The sequence below is a fragment of the Mercenaria mercenaria genome, chromosome 16 (assembly GCF_021730395.1).
Source record: "Mercenaria mercenaria strain notata chromosome 16, MADL_Memer_1, whole genome shotgun sequence".
In the NCBI taxonomy this organism is placed as follows: domain Eukaryota; kingdom Metazoa; phylum Mollusca; class Bivalvia; order Venerida; family Veneridae; genus Mercenaria; species Mercenaria mercenaria.
The window spans coordinates 14,230,499-14,250,147 of NC_069376.1; the positions used below are offsets into that span (position 1 = coordinate 14,230,499).

The following is a 19,649-nucleotide window of genomic DNA, read 5'->3' on the forward strand; positions in this document are numbered from 1 at the left end:
GTACTGCTGGTTTTAAACAATGTTCCCATTAATTGAGGTTTGAAATCTGGTTAAAGTTTAGTTTAATTGAAGTTTAACTTTATGTAGCATGTCGTATTAGTTAGAAAATGACCGCCTGCTTCTAAGGGTAGAGACCTATTAACCACTGGTCTAAGTGAATATTTAGCTCAGAAGCAAGATTTGAGATTTATTAGTTTTTCGAGAATATATCGTATGTTATGAAAACGGCATGATATTAACAATGGCATGTGATTTTTCCAAATAATTCCATAACAATTTCAAAAAGAGTAGATTTTAAAACGATGAACAAACTTAAGATACACATTTTATTACAATTACCTTTCTATCATATATGGACTCACCGTGGCCGAGTGGAAGGTCACTGACTACAATTCACTCGCACCTCATCTCTTTGAGTTCGAGTCTGTCTAGCCTATGTCGCCGCGCAAGGAAGCTCTGGTTACCGGACACTCCGTGTTTCTAATAAGGCAACATCTGATGAGATATAAATTGCATCAATGTGACTATACATGAAGTTTATATATAAAACTATATGTAAATGACGATATAACTTAAACAGTGGGCTAGTAACTTTGAACGATTGTCGAGACTGTTTTCGGTCTACATCGTTATATATATGCGGACGTTGTCAAACAGGTAATTTCTTCTTCGCCAATGTACCGTTACGCCAAACTGCTGTAACATTAGATATTTTATACACATTATATGTATTAAACATATATCATAAAGTCTAATTAAATTATTATCGGCCATTTACGGATTCACCGTATGTGATTTCGAGCCACGTGCGCGTTCAGTTACATTTACATACGAAGAATACCGAACAGCATAACGCAATCACACGGAAATTGCCGAGTAATATAACGGGGCAATTACTCCTCATGAAATTAACAAACGTGTTTGTAAACATGGATATTTCCAAACTGAAGGGTATCCATTCTAGAAAATAATGACAAAATACAATACATATCGCATATTCGTAGCCCTGACCAATCTATAAACTGGGTCAGTCTATTTAATAAGTACAATAACACTGTTGAACCATTTAAACGAGTACCTTTGCTTAGTCGTATTTGAACATTTGGTAAATTTTGTCTATTTCATGAGTAGCTCGTTGTCATACAAGGTACTAAATATCAGTGCTAGACCTGGCAGTTGTAAGGAATAGGAACGTCGCGAGATCTTTGATCATATTTAGATAATAAAATAAATATTTGTTAAAAGATCCAATTATAAGTTGGTCAATATCAAACAATAATAAACCGTACAAACAAGCTAAAAATCATTCTGAAGTACCACTTCACCATTAAAATCAAGTTGTACACCATAAACTTGGTAATGACTCTAATTAGAAATAACATCAAACAATGTGTAAAGATCATTTTGAAGTGCCACTTAGTTCATGTTTAAATTGAAATTTCTTCAAAGGAAAATATTTGGAGTAAATGATATAAAAAGTAAACTTTTACATAAGTAACCGCGAGATAATTAAGTCAGGAATACCCGCCCAGAGTATTAGGTTTAGATGAGAATAACATCCCGACTTAACCGTTGACGGCCACTTATATCACAGCAGACCGTTAAAAAAGCAAAATATTATTTACAGTATATAAGAAAAGTGGATAAAAATTTAATAGATCTACTAGACTGATATTCGTACACATTTTAGAAAAAGAATATATTCGTATGAAAGAATGGGTTATCTAACTTTGATTCGTTGCATTTATATCTGATTAATTTCTATACAAGCGACGGTCCATAATTGATATACGTCTAACAAGACCCGATTCATGTTCCTATTACACAAAGAAGGCTGAAAATTGTGTGTTATTATACAATAATTTATTTCTCTGACGTCACAATTATTACATCTTAGCGTCAAGCTGAAAAAGAAACCAACAGAAAACAGACACAGTTTAATATTCAATGGATGTTTAAAATCCTTGGTAACATGTTAGAATCGAACAGCAATAGGCCTATCAAATTTAGTGATTTCTTTCTTTTATAAGATAATTGTTTGTCGTTTAATTGTTTGTCGTTTAGATGCGTATATCTAGATCTATGATTATTTATAACTTCATGGATCCATCTAATTCCTTTGCATCTGAACTCCAAACAATGATTTGATCCAGCGACAGATGATCAAATGAGATAGAATCTATATTGTTTTTTAAATATTATATTCTGGTATGTTCTATTTTTCAAGCCCCCGTGTATGGCTACACACTTATCTATATGGCCTTGTAAACACTGTAAACTGAGACATAACGATTAATTATGTATCGTCATTTTTGTTTCTAGTTTAAATGTAAATCTTTTCATGGTATAATTAAGGCCTAAATATTCTAGATATTGAAAAAAATGTGTTTTTCCCCCCTAAAGCGGTCCCGGAGCAAGTATGGCTACGAGATCTAAACTCAGACCTCGAAAGACGCAACCTTGAGTCTGCAGGCTTACCCTCTACTTTGAGATTCGAACTTTTCCGCGGGAACAATGATCCAGGACTCGAACTCAATCTGGAAGAGAATCGCAGGCTCAATGCTAACGCACCAGTGTTTGACGTCGAACCAACCTCCAACGGTAAACAACGACTGGTTAGAAAAGAATCAGCTACTATCAAGGTTTGCATCTTATGAAATAAAGAGATTTTTTTTCATTTGTATGGCTTCTGGTGTTGATATAATATTCTGTACTATACTTTAGGCTATATTTGTGTTTATCACATGTTTGACGTCGCGGGAGTGTAATAAAGCCATTAAATAAAAATGATAATACACTAGTGTAATAAAGCTTTGACGTCGACGTAATTTATAGTGTAGGAAACGTCGGTCAAATTGACTTGTTTATATAGTAAAAGAAAGTAGAATTTTTGATGTTCCGACAGGAAAGGTTAAAATGTGGTAAAAAGAATATTACATTTGTGACTTTCCACATTGAATTTATTAAACGAGTTGAATAAAATAATAAAATGCGAGGCTAAAAAGACACTCATGTAATATCCTCTATATAATGTGTCTCTACTTATATGTGCTGTTCTTTAATATACCTAAATATGTAGCTCTTTAAACTGTACGAGGTGCTTTCCGTCGGTGTATGCGCTGTTTTAATCATTTTGTGCGGTCTTTTCAGGTGTATATGCACTGTTCTAATTTGACTGCGTGGTGTATATAGCACATACATACTGCATGAAGTGCTATATCAACATCAGAAGACTGTTACGGCGTTTCATACATTTGGCTGGCGATATTGTGATTTCAATGTCCGATTTATTCCAGAAAGTTGCTAAGAAATTTGAAAAACTTGCTCTATTTGAATATCATTTTAATAATTGGAAAGGCTTTTGAAGTAGACCCTTATGACAATCGGCATTTCTCGTATGTTATCATATTCTCCGTCTGCGAATTCGGCGTTCCTCGGTTATTACCAAAAATGTTGTACGTGTAACAATCTGATCACCTCGGCCTTTATGCTACTCAATACGGAAATCGTACGGAAATTGTCGATTGTCGTTACGCGTCCACTATACTTAATCAGAAGACCTTCTAGCCGTGTGTCAGGCGTCTAAAAGACAAGATTTCTTCAAAGTTAGAACGCTGAGTTTTTAATGCTAGCTAGTCAGATCTTTTTTTTTCTGATACAGTTGAATTGGAGTATATTGTAAGGAAACTCTGCGTGACTGCGGTTTCTGTTGCAACGGACGACTCAGCAGAATCTAAACTGTTAGTGGTGTTCAGCCTATACGAAAGATACGGCTAGCAGAATATATGATGTTTCTAATTTTCAAACATTGATGTATACGATCCTTATTTTCATTCTGTTATGGTGAAACATTGTATCATTTATTATAAACAAATAGAATAATTTTCCACTTTTACAGACGACAAAGTTTTACCAAGACAAGAAGAATGGTGGCGCTTTCCAGGTCACATGCGAGAATCAACCAGGTGGCGCTTGTCAAAGAAAATTGGTATGTTAGTAGCTATTAAAACTTCGTGTCGAAAGATTATCACTTTTTTCAAGTCATTGTTTTCAAGAATCAAATATTTTCTGAAAAATTAAATAAGATTATAACACCAAATCTGAATAGTGTTTTGGATTTAGATAAATGTTATGATTTAATGTTGCGGTAACGCTAGATTTAAATATTTTCAAATTACCTCGTAACAGTATGGAAATTTCAACATGTCGGGTCGCAGTTACGAGTTAAAACCTGTACCGGATGCACCCAGTGTTCCTTCTCTGCATGGCAAGCGTCGTCAGAACTCCGAGGATGTTCCGCATGTACTGGTTCCCAGCGGAGAGGATGAAGACAGACCCCGCCTCAATCCTTCTGGCGCTAAAGTTGCAGATTTCTTAGAAATTCCAGGTTGGTATTTTTAGTTCTGTCACAATTATTATGTAAAGCATGATCTTATCCAAAAGAATATTTATAAAAGTGAGTAACAGATTTATTTTAGAACAAAAAATACGCGATTTATAAGTTTACGAATGCCATACATGGGACAGCCAGAAATTTTTCTTTACATGTATTTGCAGGCTGAAATATACTGAAAATGGGTTTAATGGAAATAAAGCAGCTGACCTTAAGAGACATATGAGCCGTGCCATGGAAAAACCAACATAGTGGCTTTGCAACCAGCATTGATCCAGACCAGCCTGCGCATCCGCGCAGTCTGGTCAGGCTCCATGCTGTTCGCTTTTAAAGCCTATTGGAATTGGAGAAACTGTTAGCGAACAGCATGGATCCTGACCAGACTGCGCGGATGCGCAGGCTGGTCTGGATCCATGCTGGTCGCAAAGCCACTATGTTGATTTTCCCATGGCACGGCTCATATGGGTTCTGTTCAAAAATGGTTTAAGCGTAGTTTTGTCTGTACCACTGGGTAATTTTATGTGAGCAAGTTCATTTCAAAAGTACTTCTGTTTTGTAGACCGCCATCGGCAACTGCGAAAGGAGTTCCTGGAAGAACTGAAGTCTTTTCTTAGCAAGAAACAGCGAGAAGTTATTGCCAAGGTAACATTATACTTGTAATTTATTTAATGCAAGTTTTAACACGATTTTGTGCGAGCGACAAGCCAAGGTTATGACTTTGCTGGCTAACATATCATGGACGAGTATAAATGCTCTACATGTTCGTGAAAACCTGTCCTTTCCCGCGAATATCTTTAGTAATTGTTTTATATATGGACTGAAAGATAACTTAGGACCCTTGCTAATAGTTATAAATGATACTGATTAACAAAAGTAAAGAGAGGTACGAAATATTTTCTTAAAAAACATATCTTTTTAGACAGAGATCAGTGTAACAATAAATATGCAAACCGTACCACAAACAAATAAAAAAAGCGACAGGATGCCATATGTAATGTTCAGGTTATAGTGCAGTAATTCGGTCAAAAAGAAAGAAGTCCCTAATAAACAGCTCCTAATTTTCCATTTTTCGAGCATTTGCGCGTAAATTGGGGTCCAAATGGGCATTATATTCAATGCATATATTTTCGCATTTGAAAAAAATGTTTACTTTTTTTGTATTATAGTATGAATATTTCGATTTAAATTCACCAGGAAAACATAAACATTACTTTCCTTGAACGCTTTTGGAGAAGTCTGCATAGACCTGTATTACCTTAAAATTTTAACATTTATTATTCAACTGTCTCATTTTCGCAAATTATTTTCTTTTTTCAACGCATGAAGAGGCTCTTTCAGTTTACATTTTTTTTAAATGTTGACGAATCCCTTTAAAACTGGTTTTTATTATATTGAAATTCTATATTCACTCTGCAGAAACTGCGAAGATCTAGCAGACGAAAGAGAGCAAACGAGCTGTATGCCATGGAGATCGTAGTTGCGGCCGATCCAGCTTTGTGGAAAAAGTAGAATATTTCACTTGTTAAAACATGTCAGGAATGATCTTACATTGATTTAAAAAAATTCCAACCATTTTTAAATTCAGGAACGTAACAATCCCCAATGTATATATACCGGCTTTAATTAAATGGGACCTAAGATTAAACGAATTGTAGGACGGCAATGGTGCTTTCAATTAGGAACGGAAAGTAAAAAAAAAAAAAACAAAAAAAATAAAAAATAAAAAAAAAAAAAACTGTAGACCAATTTGGTGGCGTTGAATTCATCATGTGAAGAGGCCAACCAGCTGGCTTACGGAAGGTCGGCTGTTCTACCGTACAGTCTACCCAGGTACCCGCTCGTGCTGAAAAAAATGCACTGAGGGACACCCGGGGTCTTCCTCCGCCATAAAAGCTGAAAAGTCGCCATTTGACCTATAATTGTGTCGGCGATTCGTTAAATCCATCCAAATAAATAGATAAATAAATAAATAAATGAAGTAGACCAGTTTGCTGTTAACAGTTTGAATCGTTAACTGTCAATTCCGTACCAGCTTAACAGATGTTAAATAAACCAGGCTTCAACTATTACTGTAGTGAGATTTACAGATGTAACTCTTATACATATATTATATAGTCTTTGCGCAAACCATGATAAAAAGTATTCCAATTTTAGCAAACTTAAACAAGTATAAAATTAAAGACAAACCAACAAAAGGTTTTTTGAACTATACAATACTATAACTGTATCGTTATGGTAATTATTAAGAACAGTTTTAATTGATTTTATCTATTTTCTAAACTTGAAATCATATTCATTTTCTTTAAAGTTGCTCAACTATAAGGCGAGACTAATTTAAGGGTCAGCAATTTTAGATAAAGTATAAGCAATGCTGCATCTATTCGGCGTGCGGATATTTATCTCTAGTATAAGATGTTACTGGATAGCTTTCCTTGAATATACCTTGTTAGAATATATTATATACTAGCACCACTAAAATGACTAGAGAATTGTCAGCAGTTGACAAATCATCCTTTACGGTTTTGCTATATAACTCTGGTCCCTGTGACAGACTGTAGGGCTTAGTATATGTAGGATGTGGAGAGCACATTAGATAGGCAGCACGTTAACTGCAGAGCGCCTTAGCTACCAGACATAGCTGTAAGATGATGGATGTCTCTCAGTTTTGGCATTTAAGATACTAAATCATATTATTATTAAATTTATTCAATTTTGAAATACTATTTCCGACCTATGGATAAATTAATTTATAAAAGATAGATTATTCACTTTCAGTGAATTGTGCATCTAGATATATGTATATGTATTGATTAATTAAGAAATAATATATCTCATCCCGTGATTTGTCGTTGAATAAATCATTGCTTGGAGTTCAGATGCGAAGGAATTATATCACGAGGGCGTAGCCCGAGTGATATAATAATACGCATCTGAACGACAAGCAATGATTTACTCAAGAGCAAATCATTAAATGAGATATATTATTTCGATTCTAACACGTTATAAAGGATTTTAAAGTACATCCTTGATGACATGCATTAAATATTTGCTCGTTTTCAATCGGTTTCTTTTCCAGCGCGCCGCTATGCCGCTTGACGCCATGACGTTATAATTGTGACGTCAGGACAGTGATTTGTTGTATGATAATTCACTGCTCTCTTCCTTCTTTGTTTAATAGGAAAATGAATCGGATCGTATTAGAATTCAGGATAATTTCGGGCTTTGAATGAACTATGTACCTTATTATATGTTTTATGCACTAAATAAAGTCCACTATACGATCGACTAAAGAACTTGTAAAACGACTGACAGGGGTTCAACTACAGATAGTTGACCGTATTGACAATCGGCAAATTACGTATTCTCCGTAAGCTATATCGGTACTCTTCGGTCTTTACGGAAAGCCCCGTGTACGCGTTGAACTTTATTTACGTCCGAAGAATGCCGAAGTGCCATACGAGAATACGTATTCACACGGAAATTGCCGAGTGTTATTACGGGTTAACAATCCTTAAAGGCTGATCACTACCAAATGGAAAGTAAGCCTCCGCAGGTCTAGCCAAATGGAAAGTAAGCCTCCGCAGGTCTAGTCACAAGTAGTCCAAATATAAATAGTACTAATCTTTATTCCTTTCATAGTGCATTTTCTCGGCAGCAACGTGCTTACTTTTACCCTACCGTGTTTCAATATGTATCACACTGCACTCTATTGCATGTTCCTATCGCATGCTGGGTAAAAATGGCGGCGTAAGAATTTAATGTATCGAAAACAGAAATTGAAAGAAGCGAAAAGGAGTAAATTCAGCGGGTTGTATTTACCGAACTGTAGTTTTCTTATATAAAAGTTAACACCCCCTTTTCTTTTTGTTTTTTTAAATTAGAGATGTAGTTCTTTATGGGAATATAAGTCTCTGAAAATCTGATATGGTAGAAAATGTCGAAAAACTGTTATGAAGTAAGTGGATTTTATATAAAATATAGAAGAGCTGGATTTAGTGGTGTTCAGCCTAAAATTAAATTTCCTAAAATGGGCTCAGTGAAGTATCAATGTAGGAATTTTTATAACTGACAGTGTTATTAGCAACAACTGAAATCTATTTTAAAAATCTATAGATATTACGACACGACATCAGCAAGCGGTGGACTGAACCGGAACGATGCTACTGAACTTCGTCTGAGACAACATTTTGCTCATATCATAAATGGGGTACGTAAATCTCATTATTTTCATTATCGTTATTTACATTATTATTATTATTATTATTGTTGTTGTTGTTGTTGTTGTTGTTATATTATTATTATTATTATTATTATTATTAACAACGCAGCATCTTGACTCAGTTGGTATCAGTAAGCCACATTGCACTTGGGACTTTACTGTATACCTTTCAATTGTATTCTATGAACAGATACTGAAAACATATACCATATCCTGATGTAGAATTGCTAAAAACTAAAAACTAGCTCTTTGAATCATGATCGAGTTAGTATGGCTTTACTATTTTATATCATTTACAGGTTATGGCTGCCTAGTTGTGCAGCATCTAATAGTCTATAAGGTGTTTTTTTTTCAAAATGCATGATCGCTAAAAAATTTTTTTATATTACATTGATTTTGAACAATAGGTTGAGTTTATTCTATTATAATTTTCTAATTGTACATATTTTGTCTCCTCATAGATAAGTCTGCGCTATGAATCCATAGAGGATCCTGGGATGGACATATACGTCACTTTATCGGGATTCATTTTCTACAAGGTGATGTTTATATTCACGTATAGCCCATTTCACGGGAACTTCTGAATCTATCGGAAACTTTCGTAAAGTCATATCACGTGGAGGCTTATCAGCCTCTAAGAAAGTATGGTGAGCGATTTATGCCATGATGCCGTGATGGCGCAATAAAATGACGTCAACATGTCAGAACAAGTTGACAGAAATCAGTCACCATAAGAACAGGTTTTATACAGTCAGACTGCGTATACATCTAATAAATAAAAAATTGTAAATGTCGGTAGAAAAGACGAAAGAAAATACATTATTTATTCTTCGCATACAAGCGTTATCAATCCTCTAATATTATAATTACTATTGATAATGACTTATATATTTCAAAAAGAAAGAAAACGTTTGCTACCCCATAGAGAATAAAAACACTTTATGAGATCAGTTTCTTTTCTGGTTTAAGTGCACAAGTTGCGTCCATGCGCGCTGAATTTCAAAATCGTCAATATCAGCTGAGAAAATATGCAATAGCTGTAGATTTACTAGTTTAAACTAATTTGAATCATTTTATTTTCAGACAATAAATAGCTCCAATCCACTGCCACCGTCGACACAAATTCCTAACGTTAACGATGTAGAATACGCGGACGCTGACGTCTACATCAACAGTTTGACGCCATGGGCAAGCAGTCTTGAGAACCTTCCACATAACGATCACATCGCTGTATTTACTGGGTAAACATTTAACCTTTACCCTGCAGGCAAGAGGTGGCTTTGTCTTTGCGGCGCGCAGGCTAATCATGGTCTTCACTGTTTGCTAATTAGTCAGTAAATATTCAATGAGCACCCCTTTGAATAAGAAGTTTGTTTGTCGTGGGTTTAACGCCACTTTCAACAGTTTTTCGGTTATATAACGACAGACATTAACCTTACCAGTGTTCTTGGACTCTGTACCAGTACAAACCTGTTCTCCACAAGTAGATGCCAACTTCCCCACATAAATCACAGGTGGAAGACAAAATGATTTCAGACATAATGTCTTTTATCAAATCGTTACGGAGACCATACGATCCCGTGATCAGTAGATCTGCGCACTCCCTATTGAGCTAATCGGGCAGGTCCTTTGAATAAGAAGTGGTACTGCCGAAATTGAATGGTGACCAGTCCATTTTAGAAATTTAGCATGGTAAAGGTTAATGACACTCGGCAATGTCCGTATGATTACGTTATCTCGTTGGGAAATTCGGCATATATAGCTCAACCTGCTCGTGACTTTCCGTAAAAGAATGGAAGATGCCGAAATGACATTTGGATGACAGGTAACATTAAAAGCGAGCACTGAGTAAAACAAAATGAAAATGTGTAGATGTTTTTCTTTTCCCATAACTAAAGAATCATTCAGACTGTGCCTAGTTTTGAGTCACATTTGTAGAGGCACTACAACGAGTTCTGTTGATAGGTAAACTGTATAGGATTCTTTTCGGAGCTTTCGGCGCATACAGAGAATGTTTCAAAGAAGTGCGCCAACTGAGGTTACTCCTATTTCAAGTCTTGTGCTAGGTTGATTTTAGCTTTATTAATGAAATTTCGTAATTTTTCGTAATATGTACTCTCCGTTAAGAATGGAAAGGGCTGTATACTAACGTTTAAACAAGTCGTAGACAAAACAAACAAAAAAAAACAAACAATGGGTGACCCTGAAATTTGCATCTAAGGCTTCGGGTAAACTTCACTAATTATATTCCATCTGTGTGCAGTGTATTTACTTGTGTACCAGAGAATATCAGAGTGAAGTTGGATAACGGATACATAATGAAAAATTCTAATACGCTTTACTCTGTTAAAACACTCCTACGCTAGTATGACTTCACGTAAACGTGCTGTGACGTCAATGTTTTTGTTGCTACCAAGAAAGAGCGCTATTATACTTTATCTACTGTTTTAGATTAAGTACATATTAGAATCGAAATAACTTAAACCAAAACCGTATTTTAACACTATTTATACACTTGGGCGGTAACACGTCGTACAAATATTTTCACTCGGACTGCGCCGTCGGGAAATTATTACGCCGACGTATAACCTCCCATCGTGCATGAATAAGTGTTAAACACTCTTTTGCTATAAATTATTTCTAAATTTTAATGCGCCTACAGAGTAACAATTTATAATTCAGGTACGAGTTGTATTCAGGGGGAAGTACCTCTAACGACGGTGTTGCAGGGAAAGCCTGGGTTGGCGGTGTATGTAACAATTACAGAACGTCCATTAACGAAGATGGTTCCTACTTTGTCACTGTTTCTGTAGCTGCGCACGAGATTGGACACAAGTATGTTACACGTGCTTAAATCTATACGTGTCTTTATTTTCTGTTGTGAAGATCTAGGTCACTTATAACAAACGGCAATTCTAGATAGTATTTCCGCTGTTGAGTGAGATAGGTAATTTATCTTGAATATTACTACGGGTACATATGTCGTTTTCAAATAAGGTCCATTAATGTGTCTTTTTACGCTAAAAGGGAAAAAAGTTTCGTAATAGTCCGAGCCCTGCTGACTAGGTGGTCACGTGACGAATCCTCCACCTGGCCTGCCGAAGATAGGTCGCTCTACTGCCATAATTTCCGGAAAGAAACATGAGCCGTGGGAAGTTGGAATGGCTACAAGTGACCAGAATTGCGTCAGTGTGACTTTGATCATGTACAAAATGAACGAAAACAAGAGAAATAATCCAAACAAGGAAAGATAGTGGTAATGACGGACATATTTTTACAGGTAAATGGTACAACTGTTGATTTTTAGACAGTTGTCACACAGTGGTGAAATAAAAATTCTTTTCAATTGTTGTAAAATATATGAATCAGATTTGCAGTCTCGAAATAAAAATGTAACATTTATCAATTGAAAATAGTATGGGTGCCAGCCATGACGGAAGTGGGACGTCAGCAAGTTGTGGTAGCGATGATAAATACCTGATGGCTCCCATGGTAACAAGTTTCTATCCAGGACAAGCTTATACCGTAAACCCATGGAGATTCTCTCAGTGTTCTATAGACGCTTTTAAAAGCTACGTCAGCAGTATGGGCTCGTAAGTAGCAGGGGTCTTGTAATTAAATTATTTTCTAACACTAAAATTATTTTAAGTCCTAGATTTCGTTTACAAAGTTATTAGATTTAAGATTTGCAAAAGTTTTAAGAGGATTTTTTTTTTCACAACTGTAAAATGCTAGTAAAACTGATTTGAAAAGGAAATGAACATCGTAAAACCTTTGTCATTTGTTTTATGATGTTTATAATGTTACAACAATTTCTGAAATTTTCTCAAGCTTGAATTTGATACGTAATTACATGGTTACTGGTGAAAAATGGATGGTCATTGAATTGAATCTTTAAAAATAATGACTGTTTATTAAGACCATTGCGATGTAGATAGCATATTCTTAAGTGATTTGCGATTTCTTATTTCATTTGAGACACTCATTGTTTACAAATTTGTTCTGAAAGCCTGAAAATTTTATTTGGTCCACTTGCTAGAACTGTTCACCGTGCTTGCAATTGTGCCGGAGCTGAAAAAGTTTAGATCTCGAATTACCGGCCGTCAGTCAGAGTATCAGCGCAATATATCTTGCTGCCCTGTTGTGAAATCTTGTATATGATATACATGATGTATTTTATTTCATTCAGCGAGAACTGTTTGTTAGATCATGGCGACTACTACAGTGCTTCCGAGTATAGCAGTCACGTGTCACTGTTGCCTGGGCAACTGCATACCCCGGATGAACAATGTCAGCTTGTGAGAGGAGACAGTTCCAGTCTGTGTTCGGTAGGACCTTTGACTTTTGCTGCAAAACTAGCGGCTAACGTTAATTCTGCACCTATTGGATGTACGCATGCACCGAGTATAATAATAACGTTCGATGTGTAAAAATTAATGCCTCCAGGGTCTCTTTCTTGTCATTCTATCAGGGAAATAAATACAAAAGAAAAATTGAAAGTTAGGAACATAAATAACACCAAAACATATCTGGTATACTAGCTGAGGTATCAGCATTTACAATAAGCTGTTGAAATGTGTCTGTAAAATCACTTATTATCAAGAAATGACGAAAGTCTTATCAAGCCGAGAATTGACACCGTGACATTGACCAGTTTGTTTCATTATATTCATGTCAAATATTTAAGCTATAGTATGTTACTTATAAGAAATAGGTGATTTTTCCTAATGTCAGTCGGAACCTAAAATAAGATGAAGTGCACATATGCAGAAGTGTACGGTAAATATTTCAGCAGTTATGTTTTAACTGGTTAACATGCCTGGCAATCTTATTAAATCCAAACAAAATTTTGCCTTTTTAAGGCAGTGGTCCTGAAATGACAATTACAGTGCAACCTCTGCAGAGCAACACCCTTTGGGAGACGCAGCTATTGACCTCTGTTGAGAGGTTGTTGCTCTATAGAGGTTAAATTGATAGTAAATTTCAGCTACGGGAAATTTCGATGATGCTGTTATGGAGAAGTTTTTGCTTTAGGGAGGGCCGCTCTTTAGAGGTTGCACTGTACGTCATTTCCGTTTTGGTTCTATTACATTTTATCCGTATGTGTTTTCGTAATTTTACGTATGTTTTTGTACGCTTATATATTCGTACAAACAACGTTGGTGTAACGATATCAAGGATGGCCCTTTCCGCGAAATTGCACGTGCAATCTAACTTGAAAACACATTGAGGTCAATAATTGGTGTCAATCAAACAATTCTTTCAAACTTTGACGCAATATTTAAAATATAACAGTACAGTAAATTATAGTTAAAACTATTTTTTCTGACGGTAAAGATCAGACTGAATCTGGATTTAACGATATTTTAGATTAAAAACCTGGAAATGTATTTTAATTTGAAGGCGTGTTCAAACTGAACGTGGGCGGGTATTTTTTACTGTTCTTTCTAGATGACAAAATTATCGATATCACATACTAGTGTAGAAAATGTAAATAAAACCTGAATGCTATTTTTTGTACGTTTATACGGGTATAATATATATTATTATATATATTATTATACAGCGTAAAATTATAGACGACTTTTTAAAAATTTGATTTATTTTTCTTATACTTTGAAGGATGCGGAATCCGAGGACATTTGTACAACAATGTTGTGTAAAGGTGACGACAATAGATGTTGGTATTATGCCGCTGCACGTGGCACACCGTGTGGACCTGTCTCCCACAATAAGGTAATTACCTCCCTTAGTCTTGGTCTTCTTCATTTGTAAAGATTCGAATACAGGTCATACATGATTTCAGATGTGTTATTGAACAGTTTTACAGTTTTTTTGAATGTTAAAGCAAGTACTGAACTCCAGATTTTGGCGTAAAATGATCTTTTCTTTGAAAAGTTTGGTCATATATGTCATATGAACATTAAAACATGATATTTTGTGTTAAAACTATCTTAAAAATAAAAGATTCACTAGTCAGAAATCGCACCTGTACCTCCGCGGCAATAAAAAAAATATAACTGCGGTTTTGTTTTTTGTTGTTACCAATGCACCACGGAGGAGTATTAAGTTAACGGTCGTTCAATATAAAACTTTATAATTGAGGCAGCTTATCCTCTGGTACCCAGTTACAAACCTTTGAAAAGGTTAGTAAAAATAATTCTGTGCTTCCATAACACATAATCTGTCAGTAACTAAGATTCTATGTTTTCCTAGAAATATAGCAATATTTTTCTGATATCTAAAAAAATCTTTTTTTTTTTTCTTGTTTTAGTACGATCTGGATGATTGTGCACATTTAGTTAATGTATAGCTTCATACAGTATTAATTTTGTATACTTCCGTTATAAACTGGGCCTTTAAATGTACAAATATAGATCTTAATGCATGTGCTTCGTTTGAAATTTTAGTGAAAGTTCTTTCATCTGATGAGGACATTCTGCATTTTAAGTAACTATCTAAAAGTTAAATGTATTAGTGAAAGACTGTCACTTGATATATATCCTCAAATTAAATTCCATAATGCTTTAATTTTTTATCTTACAAACAGATGGAACGGCTTCCAAATATATGTTATGCGTATTTACATGGTCAGAAAAGCACTACTTTTATTATTGCTCATGAACTATAATAATGATTATAGTTTAGGCCATAAATGGAGGTAATAAACACGAAAGATTATATAAAACACCCTAGTATATACAGTAATACTGAAGTCTTTGACAAATGTTACAGAAAGTAATTATCACAGACAGGATTTAACAAAGAATTAATGTATTTTATGTTCACAACGGAAAATGTGGCAGCCTCATTAAAAATAAAGGCATTATGAGCCCTTCAAAAGTATCCAACCATTGAAATAAACAATATACCAATAACTAAATATTTATATTCATCCTTCATCTACTATACCCAGTTAAACTATACCCAGTCAAACTATACCCAGTCAAGCTATACCCAGTCAAAGCACACCCAGTCAAGCTATACTCAGTCAAAATGTACCCAGTTAAACTATACCCAGTCAAACTATACCCAGTCAAGCTATACCTAGTCAAAGCATACCCAGTCAAGCTATACTCAGTCAAAATGTACCCAGTCAAACTATACCCAGTCAAAACATTAGCTCAGTGGTTTTCAATCTGAATGTCGTTTTTGGTTCCATTATATTACAGTGGTGCATTGACGGACAGTGTGTAGCCAAGTCGGACAGTCACACTGGTGGAGACTACGGTAAGTGTCATGTAAAATAGGAAGTATCCAATTTATCAACAAACACTTCCTACACATACTGTGAAATCATTAGGTTTTGTGGGCAAAAATTTGGTTCTTTTGACCATTACGGCTATTTCACATGGTTATGAATTTGTGGACTTTTTTTGAGATTTTAATGTAAAATGCAGATAGTACTGGTTCATACTGAGAATTATTTTTGTGGATTCGCTCATAAAAAATCACGAAAATTAGGAAACCACAAATATCAATGATTTTACTGCAGAAGATAGATCAAACCTATAATTATTAAGCAGCCAGTACAAGGAAGTGCAGGCAAAAGTCAGTTGAAATAACTAAAAAGTCAAGTTAGGAAGTCAGCAGACTCAGGTTGCTTATGGTAAGTGGCTGTTTAACGCAGGTGGCCCTATTGCATGTTCGACTGTTTACATATCAATCCCACCTTGCGAATAAAACACGAACAAACGATCCAGATGAAACAGTGTGCGAATAACACCTAAATAAAGCAGTTACTATATGCGTCCAGAAACTGGTCCAGTACGGATACTGTTTGTCAACCATCACTAGATAACATTTTATTATATCAATCTTTTCCTGATACGAGTCCATAATCATAAAGGCTCTATCTTAAATTCAGAAATTCCTATTTTAAATGTTAAAATGTATATATTCTTTTTTGTTCAAATCATGTAGATCTATGGTAACCGTTTTAAATGAAACTTACGACTGATAAAATAAAGGTTACAAATATCAGTAATCTTATTAACCACATTACACATTACATTTTGTAATCACAAATTATAGATTAATAACATGTATTTTACATATAAATCTACCAACTTTTAAGACATACATTATCAGTCTTGTGACAATATTTCGTATTCTAAATGGAAAATGGGCACATTTCTAACATTTGCCTTTTAATTTTAGGCAGTGGTTCCAGCAACACTGGCGGAACCCAGGTCGAGACCGAAACCGAAAATACTGATCAAACCACTAGCGGAAGTACAGGATGTATAGATCGTGGATGGGAGGACTGGAGTTGTCAAATGGTATCGGACTATTTTCTGAGCACGTATGGAGCAACCCCATCACAGTGGTGCATGGATCCAACTTGGAATTATAACTGCTGTGCATACTGCTCAGGTAGGAACTGACCGAAGCTATAGAATTTTGCTGTAGAATTGAGCGAAGCTGTAGAATTGAATGAAACTGTACAGTAGAATTGAGTAAAGCTGTATAGAATTGAGCGAAGCTGTAGAATTGAGTGAAGCTGTAAATTTGAGTGAAGCTGTAGCAGAATTGAGTAAAGATGTAGAACTGAGCGAAGCTGTAGAGCTGAGTGAAGTGTAGAACTGAGTGAATATGCCAGATAGAAATTGCCTTTTTTTTGTTTGTGCTGTAATTTATGAATGGATACGTATTTTTTTTTATTCTACTATACTTATGTAAAAAGTAGTGATGAAAAGAAAAGCATTTGTTTTTAATTTTATTTCTTTTATTAATTGAAGAATACCATGTGAAAGAAAAAGAATCTACCACTATTATTGAAGGTATAGATGGAAATATCTATCTCCCTGGTTACTGTTTTGCGTAACCTCCTAATCATGCAGTTGCCAGATATTTCCATCTGCACTGTTAACCTAAATGAAAGATTATAATCTTTGTTTACTACTTTCTTGGCATTCACTAGGAATACATTCTGACACGGTTTTGATTAGTATGCGGTATTGACCTTTTTATTTCTGTAACAACACATCATCATTGAACATGTTGAAAAAAAGTTTCACTGTTTTAAGGTAGTGGACAGGAAGCTGTCACCACAACAACGACGACAACAACAACAGAAGCCCCTGTCCCGCCCTCTAGTGGTGATGACTGTGTAGATATTGGCTGGAGCTGTGCTAGTGGTACATGGTCGTGTCAGAAGGTTTCCGATTATTTTCTGTCTACGTACAACTACACCCCTTCAAGTTGGTGTCTTGACCCAAACTGGAAGTACCGCTGCTGTCAGTTTTGTGCAGGTAAACATGGTTTCTTGCTAGAATTATGGCTATACTCAACTGATAATTATATAAGCCGCGCCATGAGAAAACCAACATAGTGTGTTTGCAACCAGCATAGATCCAGACCAGCCTGCACATCCACGCAGACTGGTCAGGATCCATGCTGTTCACTTTTAAAGCCTATTGCAAACAAAGCAAACAGCATGCATCCTGACCAGACTGTGCGAATGGGCAGGCTGGTCTGGATCCATCCTGGTTGCAAACGCACTATGTTGGTTTTCTCATGGTGCAGCTCATATACATGTACTAGTCATTTCAGCCTCTTATCCATTGTAAAATTCCCAGTGTTTGCATGTAATTTTTAGCTCCATTGTGGTTTGAATCACATTCTGTCCAGTCTTTAAAATCACAGGGGACAAATTTTCGCAGTTGAGTCAATGCATGAAGAACTTATAAAATTCCCATTCATTTTCTATTCAAATATTCATTTATCCTTATTTATCCGCGATAAATGACCATTTTGACTTAACAAAAATCACCAAATTTCGACCCTACAAAATTTTCTTTTATAGATACGACCTTTTATAGATACGAATAGCTTTCTTTTACACCAAAAACCAAGAAGACGACATTTTCCTAGGAAAAAGTACCCGATTTATTTATGGCTTGTGCCGCAGCGATTAAATCCACAAGAAGATCGCAATTTCTTACTTCTGAACAATATTGTCTTTAAGAATGTATGCCTTTTATTTAAAACTAAATACATCTTAATAAAATGTACAATATATTTATGAAATATTAATTTCAGGTTATGGAATATAAAGTACTTTTGGATTGTCGGCATTGGATTTTGGACACAAACGTTTTGAGCAGGATTCTGTCTATACTGTATTAAAAAGAAAATTTCATACCGAGGAAATATTTTTGAATAACTAAAACTTGCAAGTAAATTTCAACGTTTCACTGTTAAGTCACTGCTGTCAAGTAAAGATAAACAAAATTAGATCTCAATTGTCAATTCAGTTTTTGCCAAATCACAACTATTTTCACTATATCAAAATGTTTGAAATTAGCAATTTGGGAAGATTTTGAACCACGAATATATCTACTTATGAAGTAAGGCTTCTCTTCCTTCTGTATATTCTTCATTTTTTTCTCATTTCGGAAGATTCTGTTCGCTTTTCTTAACTTATCCTTTCTGTGGCTTTGAATAAAAGTCCATAAACTTCCGTGATAAAAAGCAGGACATAGTTTTGTATGAATTATTAAGCATCTAACTGCTTTACCAGAACAGCTTATTTAATGGCCTGATTATTTAGAATTGCAATAGGAAGAGAAACATTTATGCTAAATTGCACTTTTTTTTACATGCTTTAAACTAGTTGAATATCTTCTTTTATTTTCACACTCATGAAGTACCGGTATGTAGTATAACAAGATTACTCCTCACTTCAAATGGCACGCATTTGTGTCTGTATAACTCCAATGAGAAGTGCAAATGATAGTTTGATAGTTTGAATACAGACTTAGAGAATTCCTGTCACTGCTGTATGTAGAATAATTATAGAATAAAGCATTCATCATATCACAGTGTTTACATTTTCTTTCAAGTACAGTATGGCAGTGTTGTATGCAAGCGAGATCTGGGTAATGTGTTACAATGTACCAGGCTCATTTGGCTTTAGCACAATTACTGTATGCCAGACTGTTTTAGGTAAACGACAAAACTACGGTATGGGAGTTTGACTACAATGATCACTGTATGCAAAAGTGATTTTGGATCAACACAATTACTGTATGC

At 35.1% G+C, this 19,649-nt stretch overlaps 1 protein-coding gene across 1 annotated transcript in view; it reads left to right on the forward strand.

The window, feature by feature from the left end:
• The window catches only part of LOC123540366 (A disintegrin and metalloproteinase with thrombospondin motifs 16-like), a 28,016-nt gene extending 8,583 nt beyond the window's left edge, over positions 1-19,433 (forward strand). Inside the window, exons 2-17 of the mRNA XM_045325342.2 lie at positions 2,404-2,642; positions 3,899-3,988; positions 4,189-4,387; positions 4,953-5,035; positions 5,810-5,898; positions 8,507-8,600; positions 9,074-9,151; positions 9,696-9,853; positions 11,295-11,447; positions 12,029-12,205; positions 12,802-12,940; positions 14,235-14,348; positions 15,785-15,842; positions 16,773-16,988; positions 17,642-17,866; positions 18,657-19,433. Of these exons, the coding sequence (XP_045181277.2) occupies positions 2,404-2,642; positions 3,899-3,988; positions 4,189-4,387; positions 4,953-5,035; positions 5,810-5,898; positions 8,507-8,600; positions 9,074-9,151; positions 9,696-9,853; positions 11,295-11,447; positions 12,029-12,205; positions 12,802-12,940; positions 14,235-14,348; positions 15,785-15,842; positions 16,773-16,988; positions 17,642-17,866; positions 18,657-18,670 (2,126 nt within the window). The 3' untranslated portion in view covers positions 18,671-19,433. The remainder of the gene's footprint in view (positions 1-2,403; positions 2,643-3,898; positions 3,989-4,188; positions 4,388-4,952; positions 5,036-5,809; positions 5,899-8,506; positions 8,601-9,073; positions 9,152-9,695; positions 9,854-11,294; positions 11,448-12,028; positions 12,206-12,801; positions 12,941-14,234; positions 14,349-15,784; positions 15,843-16,772; positions 16,989-17,641; positions 17,867-18,656) is intronic.
• Positions 19,434-19,649: the final 216 nt, after the last annotated feature.